The 21334-nt window shown below is 44.3% G+C and overlaps 1 protein-coding gene across 8 annotated transcripts in view; it reads right to left on the bottom strand.

The window, feature by feature from the left end:
* IGSF5 (immunoglobulin superfamily member 5) overlaps positions 1-21334 on the bottom strand; it is a 90193-nt gene that overhangs the window by 63859 nt on the left and 5000 nt on the right. For all 8 annotated transcript variants that reach the window (XR_013557819.2, XR_013557818.2, XR_013557820.2 and 5 more), the window contains 2 exons: positions 8024-8341; positions 2479-2778 (listed from right to left, as the gene is read on the bottom strand). Coding sequence is in view for 5 of the 8 variants with exons in the window: in XM_078452758.2 (XP_078308884.2) it covers positions 2479-2778; positions 8024-8341 (618 nt within the window). In the remaining 3 variants the exon portion in view is untranslated. The remainder of the gene's footprint in view (positions 1-2478; positions 2779-8023; positions 8342-21334) is intronic.

Genomic DNA, 21334 nt, shown 5'->3' on the forward strand with positions numbered 1-21334 from the left:
CCCTCCACTCCATCTTCTACCTGACACATGTATTCACTTATGCTTTCGTTTCTGTTGTCTGCCTGGTCTCTGGGAGCATCTGAATCAGAGACAAGAGGCAAAGTTTTAGCAATGGTGGGACAAGCTTGTGCTCGTTGCACCAAGGACCAATCCCCACAGTGCAAAGCACAGAACTGTTGGTACTGACCACAGGTTAGTCTCTGACTGGCTTTTTATAGGTTCACGGAGACATCATCTGTGATGACGGGTTGACTTGTGTCCCCCTAAAATTCATGTGTTAAAGTACTAACCCCCAGTATTCCCAGAATGTAACCTTATTTGAAAACAGAGTATTGCAGATGCAATTTAGTTAAGATGAGGTTATACTCAATAGGATGGGTCCCATAATCCAATATGAGTGGTGTCCTTATAAAAAAGGGCAATTTAGGGGCACCCGGGTGGCTCAGTTGGTTGAGCATCCAGCTTTTGGTTTTGGCTCAGGTCATGATGTCATAGTTCATGGGTTCAAGCTCTGCATCAGAATCTGTGCTGACGGTGTGGAGCCTGCTAGAAATTCTCTCTCTCTCTCTCTCTCGCTCTCTCTCTCTCTATCTCTCCCTCTCTCTCTTTCTCCCCCCCCCCGCCCCTCCCCCACCTCTCTCTCTCCCTGTCTCTCTCTCTTTCTCAAAATAAATAAATTTTTAAAAAATTTTAAAGGGGAAATTTGGACACAGACAAGCACACAGAGAGAGCATCCTGTGAAGATGACAACAGAAGTCAGGTTTCTACTTCTACAAGCCAAGAAACACCAAAGACCACCAGCAAATACCAGAAGCTAAGAGAGAGGCCTAGAGATCATTCCCTTATGGTTCCTGGAAAGAACCAGGCCTACCAACACCTTGATCTCAGACATTCAGCCTCCAGAGCTGTGACATAACATATTTCTCTGGTATGAGCCACCCACTTTGTGGAACACTGTTATGGAAGCCATAGGACACTCTCCCATCCCCCCACGTGGCTGCCCACATGCCCACACAAGTGAAACGCAGAGCTGACAGGTGAGCAGATTCTGGAGACAGACCAGCAGGGCCATCTCTGCCATTTACTAGTTCTGTGGACACAGGCAAATTCCAAACCATACTATTTTCCTGTCACCTCGCCTCTGCAACAGAAGTAATAACAGGGTCCACTCATAGACCTGCTGTGCATGTTAATTCAGTTAACATCTGAGAAGCACTTAAAACAGAGCCTTTACTTGGCAAATGCTCTTCTTCCTCCTCTTGCTCCTTCTCTTCCTCCACTTGCTCCTCCTCCTCTTCTCCTTCTTCCTCTTCTTCATCATCAATCTTTCTCTGGCTATAACTTTGTTCTGAACTTTGGAAGATCTCAAGTAAAGGTGTTTTTGTAGTGGGAAACTCTTTGGACAAGAGAGAACCCCTACCTGGCTTCTAGGTCCTGCTCTGCCCCACCCAGAGCACAGCACCTCTCTAGGCCTCCCTTTCAGTCCTCTTTTGCAAAATGAAAGACTGAAAGTTGATCTCCAGTCCTGGCCCCACGTTTACTTCTTGTTCCAGGCTGACAGAGTGCAAGCAGGCTCTGCAGCCCTGTAGGCTGTGTGGTTAGAGTTTTTGGTATGCCAAGGACCCTACAGTAGGTTCTCTTGGGAATCTAAACTCTAAATTTATGTCATTTAGTTGAGTTTTTAGTTATATTTTTTAAAATATAAGACGTGGTGCCTTCATATACACTGTAGATTTGTTGGGAGAAAGAAAGACAGAAAGAAAGACAGAAAGACAGAAAGACAGAAAGACAGAAAGAAAGAAAGAAAGAAAGAAAGAAAGAAAGAAAGAAACCATATGCTACTAAGATTGGAAGGAATCCAAGAGGGCCTGCACACCCTCCTCAAATATTAGAAGAGCTTGCCCCATACTGGCCAAGAGGATGGGATCAAACTGGAACAACAGATAAAAGCTACAGAGAAACACTGACTTCAAGTGTTTATCCCTGAACCTGATGTGTTTTATGATCATTGTCAAGGTTCTTAATGGTTTCCATAAGGAAGTCAAAAATAAAAACACTTGGGGCGCCTGGGTGGCTCAGTTGGTTAAGCCTCTGACTTCGGCTCAGGTCATGATCTCACAGTTCGTGGGTTCAAGCCCCGCGTCGGGCGCTGTGCTGACAGCTCAGAGCCTGGAGCCTGTTTCGGATTCTGTGTCTCCCTCTCTCTCTGCCCCTCCCCTGCTCACGCTCTGTCTCTCTCTCTCTCTTTCAAAAATAAACATAAAAAAAAAGAGAGACACTTGAAGATGAAATTTAAAAGCAAGTGGAATTGCGGCATCATTAAGCTGACACTAATTTGTCTCCATCACCATCCCTACCTATAAAATCAAGGCCACCATACAATTTTCCTAGGCATTGTTGACTGAGAGCACCCCATATGAAATATAAAAGCATGCAACAATATTTTTATTTTATGTAAAGCAAAAGGTCTTCACTTACCCAAAGGAGGCTGAACCACAGTAAGATTCACAGTTACAGACTTGTGGGCGTGCAGCCCTTTCATGGTGGCCACACAAGTCAAAGTCCCGTTGCCCTGTGGTGTGAGAGTCAGGACGCTCACTGCACTTTGGGTACTGTTGGGCTCCGGAACGGAATGATAGCTCGAGTGGCTCACGGGAACGCCGATATCCCAGGAAATACCTGGGGGCGGGATCCAGCCCCATGCGTGGCAAGTCACATTACAAGGTTCGTCCTCCGCGACTACAAGGTTGCCTCCGGGAATGAGCAACGCCCCCATAACTAAAGAAGAAAAGAGAAATGTTCCAAAGGGGTGACCATACCTCTGTTGGTTCCAGGTTGTCTTGAATTTTCCCCTTGGATCGCATTTCATGAGAGCCATCTTCCCGAGGCCAAACGGGCTGTGTCTGTATCGAGAACCTTAACTCAGGTTTGACCTGTGTCTTTATTTAGACCTGCCAGGTTCATGGAAGAAGGGGAGGTTGCTCACCAGAGAACATATAATTCCAGAGGAAATGAATAAATAAAAATCGGGATCCAGGAGAATATGAATTCTATGGGAAAGAGAGGGCAAGTGTGCCTGCCAGAGTAGGCTACTCAGTCACTCAAGTGAGGTTGCAAAGTTGTCCTGGGCTCTCCTGGGAGCAAAAACAAAAAGGGAAAAACCTTTATACACTCTTTCCATTGTCAGGAGAACGTATCTCGGGGTCATGGGAAGCAAGTTGCTCCTGGCCTTTGGTCAGTCAGATTCATTTCATTTTATTTTGGGGGTCATACGTTTCTAAACAGAACTTCCTATAGTATTTCCTTAAAATGTTTTTCCAGTTGCAAATGAATTCAAAATCAAATCTAATATAATTATAACAATTGCCCAAAATTATGTACCAGAATATAATAGATAAATTAAAAACCTTACGGTTTTTATGAATGGCCTACCTGCATATGTCAATGTTCACACTATAAACAACCTATACGAAAATAGGACTTGTGTGTGCTAATATTAATAAAATAACCTGAGGATTGGCTCCGGTAAAGACACAGCCTTAGTGAAACATCCAAGCGTCCAAATTAAAATATCCTCCCTGTTGTATAATATAATGGGAAGAACACTGGACTAAGAATCAAAAACTCAGTCTCGGGGCACCTGAGTGGCTCAGTTAAGCAGCCAACTTTGGTTCAGGTCATGATCTCAAGGTCCATGAGTTTGAGCCCTGCGTCAGGCTCTGTGCTGACAGCTCGGAGCCGGGAGCCTGCTTCAGATTCTGTGTGTGTCTCTCTCTGCCCCTCCCCTGCTTGCACTCTCCCTCTCTCTCAAAATAAAATAAATAAACATTAAAAAAAAACCCTCAGTTCTCAGTCAAATTGCCCTCACCTGGGCAATCACTCTCTGTTTTTAAAGGTCAGATGAAACAATCTGACTAGATCAGTGGTTTTCAAATGTTTTTGTTTCAGTGCTCTTAAAAATCACTGAGGACTCCAAAGACATTTTGTTTATGTTCTATCAATATTTACCATACTTGAGCGGCACCCGGGTGGTTCAGTCGATTAAGCATCTGACTCTTGATTTTGGCTCAGGTCATGCTCTCATGGTTCCTGAGTTCAAGGCCCACATCAGGTCTGTGCTGACAGCATGGAGCCTGCTTGGGATATTCTCTCTCTCTCCCTCTCTCCCTCTCCCTCTCTCTCTCTCTCTCTCTCTCTCTCTCTCTCTCTCTCTCTCTCCCCCCCCTCTCCCCCCCTGCCCCTCCCCTGCTTGTACACTCACTCTCTCCCTCTCTCAAAATAAATAAATAAACTTTAAAAAATATTTACCATACTTGAAATTAGAATATTTATTTTTAAAGATATTTAAAATAACAATGACAAATCACTACATGTCACCGTGGATTACCATATTATGATGAAAAACACCTGTGTTTTTAACCCAACATAAATTATTGAGAAGAATATCATTGTTTTAGATTTCTGCAAATCTCTTTAACGTCTAGCTGGATTCTCATATCTGGTTCTGCATTCAAGCTGTTGCAATATATTCAATAAATGGCTTTACTGGAGTATATTTTTAAAACTGACTTCACATGGAGGTGCCTGGATGGCTCAGTTGGTTAAGCCTCCGACTTCAGCTCAGGTCATGATCTCACAGATCATGAGTTCGAGTCCCGCATTGAGCTCTGTGCTGACGGCTCAGAGCCTGGAGCTGCTTTGGATTCTGTGCCTCCCTCTCTCTCTGCCCCTCCCCTGCTCACTCTCTGCCTCTCAAAAGTGAATAAACGTTTTAAAAAAAAAATTTTTAACAAATAAATAAATCTGACCTCCCATGGATATATAGGTGAAACACTGAGAAGGTTTTTCAAATAATCACGTATGTTCCTTGATATTGTACCAACACTTGGCAAGCAGTGATTTCTTACAGGGTAGTTGCACTGTGGAAACTGAAACTATATAAAGGAACTCTCATTCTCTTTGACATACAAACCCATTGCTCTATCTGGCGCTTTAATTGACCTTTCACTTTTGCATGACTTTGTATCATTATACATCAGTTATTGGGAAAGACATCCTGTGGGCACAAGTGAAATGAGCGTAGGAAAGGCAATTCACATGTTAGTATTATAATGGAAGCAGTCGTGACCTTACGGACCCTGCAAGTTCTAGGGGATGCCCAACAGTTCCCAAACTAGATGGAACTGGGTCAGCTCTGAAAGCTCTTCTTACTCTAAAATGTTAAATTTCCAACCATTCCTTTCCTCAATAGTCTCTCGGAGTAAGTAAAGCCTGTTTGCTAATGCAGGGAATACTGTAAACGCAACAATGCGAGGGAAATGGATTTGTTCCTTACATGTAAAGGGTTTTGTACTTATTCCTTCTTTTCCACTCACTGTTTCATTTGGTGGAGAGGTTTAAGATGATAGAAACTGGAAGGAGCGGTATTGCCTCAATTAATAAGGGACGATCTTGAACTCAAGTCTACTGGCCCTCGAAATACAAGGGGTCTAGAATTTGGTGTGTGATTTAATGGGCAGACTTGGCAATGGATGGACAAATGCAGCGACCGGAAGCATTTCCTTTCTCTACACATATTTGTGATTCAACTTTTCCCACTGGCTTTCACAAAGCTTATCGCATAGCGCAATGAACGCTCTATACAAAGGTGATGACTGTAGCATTCACACAGATCTAAGATGACTCTAGAGGGAGCTATGTAAGCTCTCTTTTTCTTGCTGATACATGAGCTGGAAAAAATAAATCTTCAGCTAAACCATTTTAAAAATAACATGGATGTTTCCTCTTTCTTCAAGATTCTTTTCCCTTGAAAGAGATCCTGTTGCTTAGAGAACATTTGTTCCTCTGGGAACAAAGAGCCATTCAGACCACTGGAACCCAGGTAATACGACCAAGTTCGGTGGCCGGTCTGTGGGTTCCTTCCGCATGACCTTGGGAAAGAATTTATCATCCCAAATGCTTAATCTTCCATGTGTAGCAAAACTAAAAGCTACGGTAATTGCCAACCGACAAAAATGCACGTTTAGGCACAGACAACTTTATAGATGTGGAGCTTTGAGCAAAGCTGCTATAAAAACACATGGATCTATGAATTTGATGTGCCATGAACATATCGATTAAGTCAGGCCTCTGGCCCTGTGTCCTTGATCCAGGTGTCCCCCTCCTCTCTCATTTCCCCCCTTGGCCTAGCATCCCCAAACCTTCGAAGCACAGAAGGGCACCTCAACACGGAGTCATCTGTACAGGCTTTGCTCTTTCTCTCTCTCCCCTCCCAATTCAAACCTGAACTTGTCTCCCTCACAGCACCTGGCAGCATCTCCAGGCCACTCATGTTATCCCTGCATGTGCATGGTCTACTCTTCCCGGGAGGTCCTTGAGGACAGGACTCTGTCTTCTTCTATCCACCTTTGAGTGCATTTCCAGATGCCCAACACAATGGTGTGCTCCTATCAGGAATGCGATTGGCCGTACGGAGATGGCCATGACCCAAGTGCTGTTGTAAAGACTTTATTGGACCTACGCAGTTGATCCCACAACAACCCTCTGATGAGGAAACTAGGGCACAAAGTCATTAAATAACGGCCAAGGTCACACAGTTAGCAAGTGATACCGCTGGAATCTGAACCTAGCATTCAGGCTCCCAAGCCTGCATTATGAACCACCAGCCCACGCTGGCTCCCAGCTCCACGTGCGATAAATTGAATCAAACAGGACTTTGGGGTCTTCAAGCCATCGTCAGTCACTGCTTCGTCTGACCCTCACAGTACACCTATGAGGTGGGGCGGGGGAGCCTTATCCTTCTTTTAAAGATGAAGAAGTCGGGCCACCTCAGGAGTCACTAAGTTGGTAACTGATGACAGCGAACCCAGAACTCGTGTCTTTGATTCCATTTTTCCTGTGTTCTTTCCCATATGCCACAAATCATTATGGTAAGAATCTGGTCATGCAAACTAAGCCAATAATCCAGGTAATCTCATAAAAATCACTATTTTGAAAATATCATTAAGCCATATAAAATTAAAGACACATAAAAGTAAAGGGACAACATTTTGGCTAAGTAAAAAAAGAAAAAAAAAGGCAAGTAGAAATAGGTAAACCTGCATTCCTACCAAATGTTATCAAACTGGATTTGATGCAACATGAACACAGATCAAATGTTTGGAAATTTCTCCTAGACAAGCCAATAAATAGACATAAGAAAAAATTTCAAAATACGACGTGGTTTTCTTAAGAAATGCTGCCACAGAAATCAGGAGCTCAACTAGCTCCAATGCACCTACAAATACCATATAATTACATTTTACGAATTGCAAGGTGATTAAACTTTGATAAAGATGTTCTGAATTCTTGTAAAGCATCCTTTTATTTTTCTTTTCACTACATACCATGATTTAGAGCACCTCAAAATTACCTCTGAAAATGAAAAATAAACTATCCCTTGTGATAAATTTCGCTTCCTCTTTTCCCTAAAATGTTTGGTATAGTTAGTGAACACCCACCTTTGACTACAAGAACCGCTGGGGGCAGGAAAGAGTAAAGGATTGGGAGAACTCAACTGGAAAGAGGAAAAGGGTAAAAAAATCATGATTCAAAGTGCATACGTGACATAAGGCGAGGAAAGAGCAGCAAGTATATAAAACACTAGAGAAACGGCAGTGATGGGCAGCTATTCCTAAATCAAAGAGCAGTGGCCACAACCGGCCTGGGAGAATCTGGGGTGGATGTCCACAAAAGCTCTCGGTGGGCTAGCGATGGGAAAGTGATAAGACCTGTCTTTAAGAGTCTTAGTGAAAGAAAAGAGAAAGGAAAGAAGAGATGAGGTAGGGGAAACAGAGAGAAGGGCAGAAAGAGATTCGGTGAAGAATTGGGGTAAGAAACAACAAACAACAAAACAACAGGCATTCATACTTCTAAGCCTAACACGCTGAGGGCAGACCCTGGATGCGTGCAGGGTCCTCCTGTGTCCCTGGCATCCAACGCAGCCGCCTCCACCTGCTCCGCTCAGAGCCACCTGTGCACCCACCTTGCACTGAAAGGAAAGCGGATGCATCGCGGTCACTGTTCTGGAGGCTGCACTTGATGTGCCCCGCGTCACGGAGCTGCACATCATGGATTATCATCTCAGAGATGGAGTTGCCGCCCTCTTGGTAGCTCGCAGAGGTAAAGCGGTCGTTGGTGATGATGGGCTCTGAGGGCGTGATGCTCAGAACCACCGTGCCATTCAGAGCCCACATGATGAGCTTCCAGCCCTGTGAGACCGTGCAGTTGAAGCGAGCCTCCGAGCCCTCCAGCACCGTTGCATTCTTGGGACCTTCTATGATTTGATAGCTGGATCCAGAAGCTGGAAGGCACGGTAAGTGAACAAATCTGTGTAAGTCTAAGGTAGGGTTTAACCCTTCTGTATTCACCAGCCGTGGCCTCTGGATGGCCAGTGGCTCAGACTCCATGTCTTCCTGGTCCCAACACCATGTCTCCCCAGTGGACAGGAAGCCACGCATCCCTCCTTTCCATACGCTCCCTCCACATCTCAGAGCACCTCCCAGCAAGACTGCTCCTCTACCTCCAGAGCGATGTTACCTCGATCCCAGCCTGGCCCTGAGAGCTCCCGGGTCTATTTGAGGCAAGTTTTCACCTTCCCTATGAAACGAGAGTTATCCTCCAAGGAAGTTGGCCAGGGTCTTTGATTTCCACCCCCGTGGAAATCCTGGGGCTCAGAGGGGAAGGTGGAAAACAGTCTCTCTTCATGAAGAGAATGGGGACCCCAGCATGCTGAGATCATAGCCCACTGCATGCCCCTGCACTCCTTAGAGCCCCCAGATGGAATCCTTAGGACAGTGTTGAGGGGTGGAGGATAAACAAGGTTGAGAGAGAAGGAGTCCAGCTGGAGAGAGACAAACGTTGCATCTGAGTACACGGCCGTGGAGTGATAGGTAAGCCAGTCGCCAAGTATCAAGAGAACTGTACTATCATTGATTCCGTGCCTCTCCTCTTAAGGACCAGAAGAGACACGGGTGGGGAAATACAAAGAGGGAAAACAGGCAGAAGGATAGGGGAGTGGGTTCCCGTAATGATGAGAACAATCAAGCAATGCTTCTGGCAGGCTGGTAAAAAAAAATCCCACCATATCTAGTGTTGGGTTCAAAACTCCAGCAGAGGGGCGCCTGGGTGGCGCAGTCGGTTAAGCGTCCGACTTCAGCCAGGTCACGATCTCACAGTCCGTGGGTTCGAGCCCCGCGTCAGGCTCTGGGCTGATGGCTCGGAGCCTGGAGCCTGTTTCCGATTCTGTGTCTCCCTCTCTCTCTGCCCCTCCCCCGTTCATGCTCTGTCTCTCTCTGTCCCAAAAATAAATAAACAAATAAATAAATAAATAAATAAATAAATAAATAAATAAAACTCCAGCAGACAGGCAGGTGGCTCAAAAGCAGAAGCCCATGGACTGTCAGGTGGGGCTCCTGGCTCACGGGGCAAATTATCTCAACTTCTCCATGTCCCACTCGCCTCAGCCACAGAACAAGGGCACTGGCACCACAGTGGATTGTTTCAAAAACCAAATATGACAGTCCATGTCAAGCCCTAAACGTGACCCTCAAACCCTCAGTAAACATTCATGAGCATATAACCTGCAAGAAGGAATGTGTTGATTTTGTAAGACAAGCCAAGAGAGGTGTAGATTTAAGTAGAATTGTTTCTTTCACACTTTCCACAACATTCAACCCTTGGCTCCCCAGATGCACCATAATGCCGGTTTTACCTGGAGTGACAACTTGTTTTTCTTTTTTAAGTTCATGTATTTATTTCAAGAGGCAGAGAGAGTAAATGCGAGTGGAGGAGGGAAGAGAGAGAAGGAGACAGACAATCCCAAGCAAGCTCTGTCCTATCAGCGCAGAGCCCGATGCGGGGCTCGATCTCATGAACCTGAGATCATGACCTGAGCCAAAATCAAGAGTCAGATGCTTAACCAACTGAGCCACCCCGGTGACCCTGGAGTGACAATTTCTAACTGGTCTTCCACACAGTGGACATCAAGGGCTCTCCAGCTCACATGAAAGGAATCAGGATAACAGGGGATGAAGCATGTTCGGCACTGGAAGAACTCAAGAAAAATCTTTTGTCCATTTAGGACAGATGTTCTAATCGCCTTAGAGGAGCCAACTGGCAGCCAGGGCTTTTAAGAGCTTCCCATGTTTGTAATAATAATTCGATATAGGGAGGACGGCAGCCCGCACCCGGCCTGAGGAAGGGGAGGAGGGAGGATGAGGAGGGTGAGCAGCCTGTGCCCCGCCTGAGGACCAGGATGAGGAGGTGGAGGGCTGGGAACTCTCGCATTGAAATATAATCATCAGGAGAAGAGCCAAGATGGCGGAACAGCATGGAAGTTTTTTGTGTGTCGCATCCCTGAAATACAGCCAGACCAACACTAGACCATCCTGCACACCTAGAAAACTGACTGGAGGATTAATACAATAATCTGCACAACCTGAACCACAGAACTCAGCAGGTATGTGGTGCGGAGAGGTGAACGTGGGGAGAGAGAAGCCGTCAGCGGGCAGGAAGCCGCCTTTGCAGGCAGGGAGAGGACAGAGACTGGGAGGGGGAGGGGGCAGAGAATACGGAAAAAGCGCCCCTCCCCAAAAGCAGCTGGAGAGAAAGTGGAAAATTGGAAACGGCCGCAGGGACTAAACTAAAAAGGGAGAAAGGAGAAAGGAGAGGGTTTAAATTCCATTAAGACTGTAAACGAGGGGAGCGTAGAGTCTGCAACTCCACAGCTCCCTACCTGGAGGTGCTCTGGTGGGAAAGGTGAATCCCCAGGAACAGAGTGGGGTCCGGGAGGTTCTCGGGCCACACAGGGAGAAGTGGTTCCACTGCTGGAAGGACATTTGGTGGAGACCGTTGAAGCCACCTGGTCCCAGCAGGCCCCAGAAAACGGCCAGATTCGCTGGTGCCGGAACAAGGTTGTTAAGGGTAAAGCCTGGTGCCAGATGTGTGTTGTGATCTTCCATAATCCCTAAAATTCTGCTGCTACACTATCTCACAAACTTTTTATGGGGCAGGGTGGCACCTGGCCGCAGTCTCGGGGCACCGGCAACAGCAGGGTCCAGTGGGCATTCCTGGCTGCAGCCGACATTCGGCCGTGGCTCCTTCGGCCGTGGCTCGCTTGGCCATGGCTCGGTGAGACCCTCCCGCAGACGGGCGGAGCGGGTCAAAGCCGGGATCCTTCGGAAGTAAGGGGCCGGGGAAAACAGCCGCATCTGGGACAAAACCCGGGAGAGAGGTACTGCCTGGGGCCTGGTCACGGAGAGTGGAAAAGCGGGGAGTGGACGAGAGCTGAAGACAGAGGACGGGGCACGATTGCTGATGGGGAGAACAGACCGGGTAGCTGGCTGGCGCCATTTTTACCACGGCCGCAGGCGCACATGCACCTACGAGCCCCCCAACACTCCACCCCAGTGAGATGAGCAGCGCCATCTAGTGGAGAGCGGAGCTGTTGCACGGAGCCCCGCCCAACCGGGCCAACCTCGCCGCCTACTTAGTTTATAGACTATAAAGCACTACGTAGTCTGACTTTTAGGGGAAAATGAAGTGATTTCAGTCCTATTTCAATCTGTTAGCAGGTCCATCTATTCAATTTTCTTTTTCTTTCTTTTCTTTTACACTATTCTTTTTCTTGAATAGAGAAAGAGAAAACTTCATGTTTATTTTCAATTTTTATTAAAAATATTTTTCTTTAATTGTTTTACTATATTTTTTACTTTTGTGTAAATTTTATCAAATTCTATCTTACTTCCATCATTCCATTTTAGTCTACTTCATTGTATTCACCTTTTCAAATTTGCAAACGATTTCCTTGTTTTCTTTTTTCTTTTTCTTTTTCCTCTTTTTCGTTTCTTTCCTTTTTCTTGAATGCAGAAAGTGAAAAAATTCATTTTTACTTTCAATTTCTATGAAAAATATTTTTATTTAGTTTTTCTACTATATTTTTTGCTTTTATGTAAACTGTTGTGAATTCTATTTTACTTCCATCATTTCATTTTAGTCTACTACAGTGTATTCACTTTTTCAAATTTTCCAGCTAGTTCTTTTTTTTCTCTCTTATTTCTCTTTTTCATTTCTTTTTTCTTGAATACAGAAAAAGAAAAAATTCATTATTTTCAATGTTTATTTAAAATATTTTTCTTTAATTTTTTCCTACTATATTCTTTAATTTTGTGTAAATTTTTTCCAATTCTATTTTACCCCCATCATCTCATTTTAGCCCACTTCAGTGTATTCATTTTTTCAAATTCTCAAACGATTTCCTTTTTTTTCTTCCACCCCCCCTTTTTTTTCTCTAATCTGTCAAACCACTTTCAACACCCAGACCAAAACACACCTAGGATCTAGCATCATCTATTCGATTTGTGTGTGTATGTGTGTCTGTGTGTGTGTGTGTTTCATTTTAATATTTTCTTAACTTTAATTTTTTAACTTCAATTTTTCTACCTCATTAATTCCTTTTCTCCCTTCAAAATGACAAAACAAAGGAATTCACCCCAAAAGAAGGAGCACAAAGAAACGACAGCCAGGGATTTAACCAACACAGATACAAGCAAGATGGCTGAACCAGAATTTAGAATCATGATAATAAGAATACTAGCTGGAGTCGAAAATAGATTAGAATCCCTTTCTGCAGAGATAAAAGAAGTAAAAACTAGTCAGAATGAAATGAAAAATGCTATAACTGAGCTGCAATCACGGATGGATGCAGCAGCAGCAAGGATGGATGAGGCAGAACAGAGAATCAGCGATATGGAGGACAAACTTATAGAGAATAACGAAGCCGAGAAAAAGAGGGAGATTGAGGCAAAAGAGCACGATTTAAGAATTAGAGAAATCAGTACTCATGAAAAAGGAACAACATGAGAATAATAGGGGTCCCAGAAGAGGAAGGGAGAGAAATAGGGGTAGAAGGGTTATGTGAGCAAATCATAGCAGAAAACTCTCCTAACCTGGGGAAAGATACAGACATCAAAATCTAGGAAGTACAGAGGACACCCATTAGATTCAACAAACACCAACCATCAACAAGGCATATCATAGTCAAATTCACAAAATACTCAGGCAAGGAGAGAATCATGAAAGCAGCAAGGGAAAAGAAGTCCCTAACCTACAAGGGAAGACAGATCAGGTTTGCAGCAGACCTATCCACAGAAACTTGGCAGGCCAGAAAGGAGTGGCGGGATATATTCAGTGTGCTGAATCAGAAAAATAGGCAGCCAAGAATTCTTTATCCAGCAAGGCTGTCATTCAAAATAGAAGGAGAGATAAAAAGGTTCCCAGACAAACAAAAACTAAAGGAGTTTGTGACCACTAAATAAGCCCTGCAAGAAATTTTAAGGGGGTCTCTCTGAGGGAAGAAAAGATGAAAAAAAAAAAATATATATATATATATATATATATATCAAAAGCAACAAAGATTAGAAAGGACCAGAGAACACCACCAGAAACTCCAACTCTACAAGCATCATAATGGCAATAAATTCATATCTTTCAGTACTCACTCTAACCATCAATGGACTCAATGTTCCAAACAAAAGACATAGGGTAACAGAATGGATAAGAAAACAAGATCCATCTATATGCTGTTTACAAGAGACCCACTGTAGACCTAAAGACACCTTCAGATTGAAAGTAAGGGGATGGAGAACCATCTATCATGCTAATTGTCAACAAAAGAAAGCCAGAGTAACCATACTCATAGCAGACAATCTAGAATTTAAAATAAAGACTGTATCAAGAGATGCAGAAGGGCATTATATCATAATCAAGGGGTCTATCCACCAAGAAGACCTAACAATTGTAAACATTTATGTGCCAATGTAACAGCACCCAAATATATAAATCAATTAATCACAAACATAAAGAAACTCATCGACAGTAATACCATCATAGTAGGAGACTCCAAAACCCCACTCACAACAATGGACAGATCATCTCATCAAAAAATCAACAAGGAAGCAACGGCTTTGAAGGACACACTGGACCAGATGGACTTAACAGATATATTCAGAACATTTCATCCTAAAGCAGCAGAATATACATTCTTCTCCAGTGCATATGGAACATTCTCCAGAATAGACCATACACTGGGACACAACTCAGCCCTAAGTAAGTACAAAAAGATCAAGTTCACACCATGCATATTTTCAGACCACAACACTGTGAAATTCGAAATCAACCACAAGAAAAAATTTGGAAAAGTAACAAATAGTTGGAGACTGAAGAACATCCTACTAAAGAATGAATGGGCTAACCAAGCAGTTAAAGAGGAAATTAAAAAGTATATGGATGTCAATGAATGCAAGTCAATGAAAATGATAACACCACACACCAAAACCTCTGGGACGCAGCAAAGGCAGTCATAAGAGGAAAGTATATAGCAATCCAGGCCTTCCTAAAGAAGGAAGAAAGATCTCAGATACACAAGCTAACCTTACACCTTAAAGACCTGGAAAAAGAACAGCAAATAAAACCCCGAACCAGCAGAAGACAGGAAATAATAAAGATTAGAGCAGAAATTAATGCTATCAAAACCAAAAAAACAGTAGAACAGATCAATGAAACCAGAAGCTGGTTCTTTGAAAGAATTAACAAAATTGATAAACCACTAGCTAGTTTGATCCAAAAGAAAAAGGAAAGGACCCAAATAAATAAAATCAAGACTGAAAGAGGAGAGATCACAACCAACACAACAGAAATAAAAACAATAAGAAGACAAGATTATGAGCAAATATATGCCAATAAAATGGTAATCTGGAAGAAATGGACAAATTCCTAGAAACATATATACTACCAAAACTGAAACAGGAAGAAATAGAAAATTTGAACAGACCCATAACCAGTAAGGAAATCGAATTAGTAATCAAAAATCTGCCAAAAAACAAGAGTCCAGGGCCAGATGGCTTTCCAGGGGAATTCTACCAAACATTTAAGGAAGAGTTAACACCTATTCTCTTGAAGCTGTTCCAAAAAATAGAAATGGAAGGAAAACTTCCAAACTCTTTCTATGAAGCCAGCATTACCTTGATTCCAAATCCAGACAGAGACCCCACTAAAAAGGACAACTATAGACCAATTTCCCTGATGAGTATGGATGCAAAAAACCTCAACAAGATATTAGCCAACTGGATCCAACAATACATTAAAAAAATTATTCACCACGACCAAGCGGGATTTATACCTGGGATGCAGGGCTGGTTCAATATCCGCAAAACAATTAACGTGATTCATCACATCAATAAAAGAAAGGACAAGAACCATATGATCCTCTCAATAGATGCAGAGAAAGCATTTGGCAAAATACAGCATCCTTTCTTGATAAAAACCCTCAAGAAAGTAGGGATAGAAGGAGCATACCTCGAGATCATAAAAGCCATATATGAACGACCCAATGCTAATATCATCCTCAATGGAGAAAAACTGAGAGCTTTCCCCCTAAGGTCAGGAACAAGACAGGCATGTCCACTATCACTACTGCTATTCAACGTAGTTTTGGAAGTCTTAGCCTCTGCAATCGGACAACACAAAGAAATAAAAGGCAACCAAATAGTCAAGGAGGAAGTCAAACTTTCACTCTTCGCAGATGACATGATACTCTATATGGAAAACCCAAAAGATTCCACCAAAAAACTGCTAGAATTGATTCATGAATTCAGCAAAGTTGCAGAATATAATATCAATGCAGAAATCGGTTGCATTCTTATACACCAACAATGAAGCGACAGAAAGAGAAATCAAGGAATTGATCCCATTTACAGTTGCACAAAAAAACAAAATACCTGGGAATAAATCTAACCAAAGAGGAGAAAAATCTATACACTGAAAACTATCGAAAGCTTATGAAAAAAATTGAAGAAGATATAAAGAAATGGAAAAACATTCCGTGCTCCTGGATAGGAAGAACAAATATTGTTAAAATGTCGATACTACCCAAAGCAATCTATATATTCAACGCAATCCCTATCAAAGTAACACCAGCATTCTTCACAGAGCTAGAACAAATAATCCTAAAATTTGTATGGAACCACAAAAGAGCCCGAATAGCCAAAGCGATCTTGAAAAAGAAAAACAAAGCAGGAGGCATCACAATCCCAGACTTCAAGCTATGCTACAAAGCTGTAATCATCAAGACAGGATGGTACTGGCACAAGAACAGACACTCAGATCAAATGGAACAGAATAGAGAACCTGGAAATGGACCCAGAAACATATGGCCAACTAATCTTTGACAAAGCAGGAAAGAATATCCAATGGAATAAAGACAGTCTCTTCAGCAAGTGGTGCTGGTAAAACTGGACAGAGACATGCAGAAGAATAAACCTGGACCACTTTCTTACACCAGACACAAAAATTAACTCAAAATGGATGAAAGACCTCAATGTAAGACAAGAAGCCATCAAAATCCTCGAGGAGAAAGCAGGCAAAAACCTGCTTGATCTTGGTCGCAGCAACTTCTTACTCAACACGTATCCGGACGCAAGGGAAACAAAAGGAAAAATGAACTACTGGGACCTCATCAAAATAAAAAGCTTCTGCACAGCGAAGGAAACAATCAGCAAAACTAAAAGGCAACCAACAGAATGGGTGAAGATATTTGCAAAGGACATATCAGATAAAGGGTTATTATCCAAAATCTATAAAGAACTTCTCAAACTCAACACCCAAAAAACAAACAATCCAGTGAAAAAATGGGCAAAAGACTTGAATAGACACTTCTCCAAAGAAGACATCCAGATGGCCAACCGACACATGAAAAAATGCTCAACATCACTCATCATCAGGGAAATACCAATCAAAACCACGATGAGATACCACCTTATACCTGTCAGAATGGCTAACATGAACAACTCAGGCAACAACAGATGTTGGCAAGGATGGGGAGAAAGAGGATCTCTTTTGCATTGGTGGGAATGCAAGCTTGTGCAGCCACTCTGGAAAACAGTATTGTTTGAGGTTCCTCAAAAAACTAAAAATAGAACTACCCTATGACCCAGCAATTGCACTACTAGGCATTTATCCAAGCGATACAGGTATGCTGTTTCAAAGGGACATATGCACCCCCATGTTTATAGCAGCACTATCATCAATAGCCAAAGTATGGAAAGAGCCCAAATGTCCATCAATGGATGAATGGATAAAGGAGATGTGGTATATATATATATGATGGAGTATTACTTGGCAATCAAAAAGAATGAAATCTTGCCATTTGCAACTACGTGGATGGAACTGGAGGGTATTATGCTAAGTGAAATTAGTCACAGAAAGACCAAAATCATTTGACTTCACTCATATGAGGACTTTAAGAGACAAAACAGATGAACATAAGGGAAGGGAAACAAAAATAATATAAAAACATGGAGGGGGACAAAAGAGAAGAGACTCCTAAATATGGGGAACAAACTGAGGGTACCAGAGGGGTTGTGGGAGTGGAAATGGGCTAAATGGGGGAGGGGCATTAAGGAATCTACTCCTGAAATCATTGTTGCACTCTATGCCAACTAATTTGGATGTAAATTTAAAAAATAAAAAATAAAAGAAGTCAATAAAATAATAATAATAATAATAATAATAATAATAATAACTCGACATAGAACTTCCACGGCAAAGGGTAGTCTTCCAAATCCTTCATGCCCCTCTTTTCACTTCTGGTTTTTTAAACGAATAAATGAAGGTAAGCAATATCCCAGGACTTGCCATCACAGTGATGAGCTGGAACCCACACTCACACCTTCCCACTCTTGCCTACTCTTTCCCCCTCTGATCTCACCCAGAGTTTATAGCAAACAGACCCCTAAGCAGACCAGACCCTGTGGTTTCTCCTCAGCCCTGCCCGCCACACCAGTAAGACTGCAACGGGTTCCTCCTACCTTATGCAGCTGTAGGATTCCTGTGGGTCCACCAGGCAGCCTGCCATATACCCTGAGTGCCCCCAAATCATTGCAGCCACCTCTCCTTCCAACTTCATATGGTAAAGTCGTAAGACAGGACACGGCAGACACACATTAACACATTAACGTATCACCTGAGTATCCAGAATGCACAGTCTGCCGCAGGGACAGGTTAATGGGAGAGCGAGAACTATTGCACAGCCCCGGAGGCAAGCAGGACCAGGGGGCAAGGCAGCCAGGGTCAAGGTCAAGAAAAGGGTCCTGAAAAGAGACCTACAGGCTGCAAAGAGGCAGAACTGAGGGAAGATCACAATTAGCTAAGACTATTCCTGTGTTTGGATAAACATGACAGTTATTCTTTCCTTTGTCTCTGGGCATGGTGGGAAAAGAGAGAAAGTGGGACTCTAAATAACAGCTCCTATTGGCCATCCTCCCTTATCCCAGGGCAGGCCTCTCTAATCCAAGGATCCCTTTGATCTGGGATTTTAGAAAAAGAAAAAAGCCTGAGGAAGAGAAATCAAAAATGATCCCCCAGGGAAAGTCACGGCCTCTGTGCCGACTTGGCTCTTTCCACGAGCCCTGAACTGCACCTTCAGAAGGACAGAAGGAAGGAAACAACCAAATCTACACCCTGAGGAAAGAGATGAGCTCTCCCCACTCCGCAGGGAGACAACAGCACGCTCCCCCTACTCCTGATGCAGAACGGTGGGAGTTAAATGGACAGAGCCCAGTGGCTCAGGTGTGGGGAGCACCAAGGTGGCTGAGACCCAAGCCCGCCCTGCCAGGAGCGCCATCTAAGGGCTCCCACGGAACACGCAGACCCATCTGAAACCATGGCTCCCTCACTGCCTAGTGCGAGGTAGAGAGATTATTTCACTCTGGAACACTGTTTGCTCCGAGCCACCAGACTGCACCTGTGACCAACAAAATGTGCAGGCCACATACCTTACTTTGCAGGTGGGAGGTGAGAGGGAGGAAGAACAAATGGAAACTCTTGTTGGAGTTTGAACCTGACCTCTAATAAATTAAACAGGAGGCTCCAAATCGTCAGCACTACATTCCCCGGACAGCACGTCCCCAGCGGTCTTGGCTACCGCCATAGGTAAACTCGCCTTCAGCCCTGCCTCCTGACTCAGAAGCTGTACCCTGATAATGCGAGGTCCTGGAGCCCCTTTCCTCTCCCTGAATCCTATCAGCTGCGGGTTGTGTAACCCTGCCCTGCACAGAACAAATACGAGAAAATTGACAGTAAGGCCTTTCACCAAACACAAATCCTCCTCTTCCCTCTGTTCCCCTTTCACTCTGTACAGTGAACAGGCAAATCGGGGCAGAGCCACAAGAAAGATCAGTGTCCCCCCCCACCCCACCCCCACCTCCCAGACACTTCCCCTGGGCCACCAGCTGTGGTGGTCACCCAACTCGGGAGTTTGTCCATTTGCAAGATTCTTATTCACACTCACACTCTCCAGTTCCCACATAGGCAGCCCCCCTCCCTCTGCTTCCTCTCCTGCCAGGATCCTACTCCACCAGGCACCTCCGTGAATGACTGACTGGCTGCCAGCGAGGACCAGACATCTCGTCCACTCACTGCATCCTCCTGTCTGCAAGACGGAAATCACCCAACAGTAGCACTTCCGTGCCTCCTCCTGGCCCTCCATAAATGGACCCCAAACATGCATCCTACCGGCTTTCTGCGAAGGTTTTTTTCCCAGCTCCCTGGGGGAGCAGCTGGATGTCCCCCTGATGGGAGGTCGGAGGCCAGACCCCTCTGTTCTCCCACTGTCCTCCCGCCTCCCTCACTGCACCTGCAGACCCCTCGCCTTCCCCTGCCTCTTACTGAACACCGCAAAGAAACAGTGAAGCAGACCATTAAAATCAAAAGGGAGAAAGGGAAATGCAGGGGATCTGGCAGCAGAGAAATGCTTTGGTGAGGCAGCTGAGAAAATGGGAGTCAGGACAGTCAGAAGGGAACCGAGAAACAAGGGGGGGGGCGGTTCTGAGGCACCTGCAGAGTCCCACTGATGATGGCAGGAAGCTCGAGTGTCACCGCTGTGCCACCACCACCCAGAACTGCTGTTCACACGGCAGCCAGCACACCAGAATGATCAGACACCCCTACCACCCACCTCCACACTCAGACTTAGTTTAAATATTTTAAACATATACATTTTGGACAAAGACCAGATAACCCTTAACATTATCCTCTTATGACTTCACTTAGTCTCCCATCAACTTCCTTTGGCCCCAAACTTCACCTTCCAGCCACCAGACTACCCTAAATTTATCAAACTCACCAACTCTTTCTGGCCCCAGGGCCTTTGCATGGGCAGTGATCAGTCTGGCATGCCAGTCTTGGCTTTCAAATCTTTGAGGCAATTGTCACAATGGCAACTTTATATTGATTTTTCTACCAATAAGTGCCTAATTCCCCTGCGAGGCTCTAAGTGCTTTGTTAGCAGGGACTATGCCTGGTTTTTTTCATTGCCACATCACAATGCCTACAACTAAATGGCACATAACAGGCCTTCAGTCAATATTCACTGAGCGAATAAATAAGGGTGTTGAGTTCTAAATAATCCATTGCACTGGGGCAAGATAGAGAGGAGAGGACTGGCAGGAACCCTTTGAGTGTGCATGGAGGTTGCTCTCAGCTATTTAAAGTCTACAAATGAAGGTGTCTCTACCCCCAGACTTTCCAAGATGAAGCATCTGAGGTGCTCAGTCCATAGCAATGGACCCCATCCCCCAGGGGGCATTCGAATGAGCCCATAACACTCTCCCCTCCTGGAACAGCCATCTCCAGGCCTCCACCAAAGCCTCCCCTTTGTTCCAAACACAACTTCAGGGAAAATGTCCCAGAAAAACCATAGACCCCACAGCACATCAGCTCCCCGCTAAACTGCCAGAAGAGATTTTTGCAACCGTGGCTGAAATAGCCACGTTGGAGCTTATCCCTCAAATGAGTGCTGAGCGTGGTTTGCCAGCCCCTGGACAAGTCCTCAAGCTCTACGCGACAGGGCTGGTGTTTTCCTCTCCACAAACCAGGGCTTATCAAGCGCCTACTAAACACCTCACACTGCGCACAATGAGTCGGGGGTTTCTGAACATCTTTGCCCTCAAATACGCGTTAACACCACAGCCTGGGCCCCTGGGCTTAATGTCTCAACATACTCCAAACCAAAACTTACAAAAGAGTCCTTATTGCCTATAACACACTCTGAGAGTCCCTATATTATTTCATTCTTTTCCGTTTTTCAATAAATATCGAATATTGGGGGAGGGGTATCAGAATGACCAAAAGGGAGGCATTCACGGGAGGTTCTTGGTCTCACTGTTAATACACGAAGGTGTTCAGTTTGTGAAAATTCATCAAGCTGTACCTCCGTGACTTGTGAGCTTTTCTACATGTT

Source organism: Panthera onca, chromosome C2 (genome assembly GCF_046562875.1).
Source record: "Panthera onca isolate mPanOnc1 chromosome C2, mPanOnc1 haplotype 2, whole genome shotgun sequence".
NCBI classification, from domain to species: Eukaryota; Metazoa; Chordata; class Mammalia; order Carnivora; family Felidae; genus Panthera; species Panthera onca.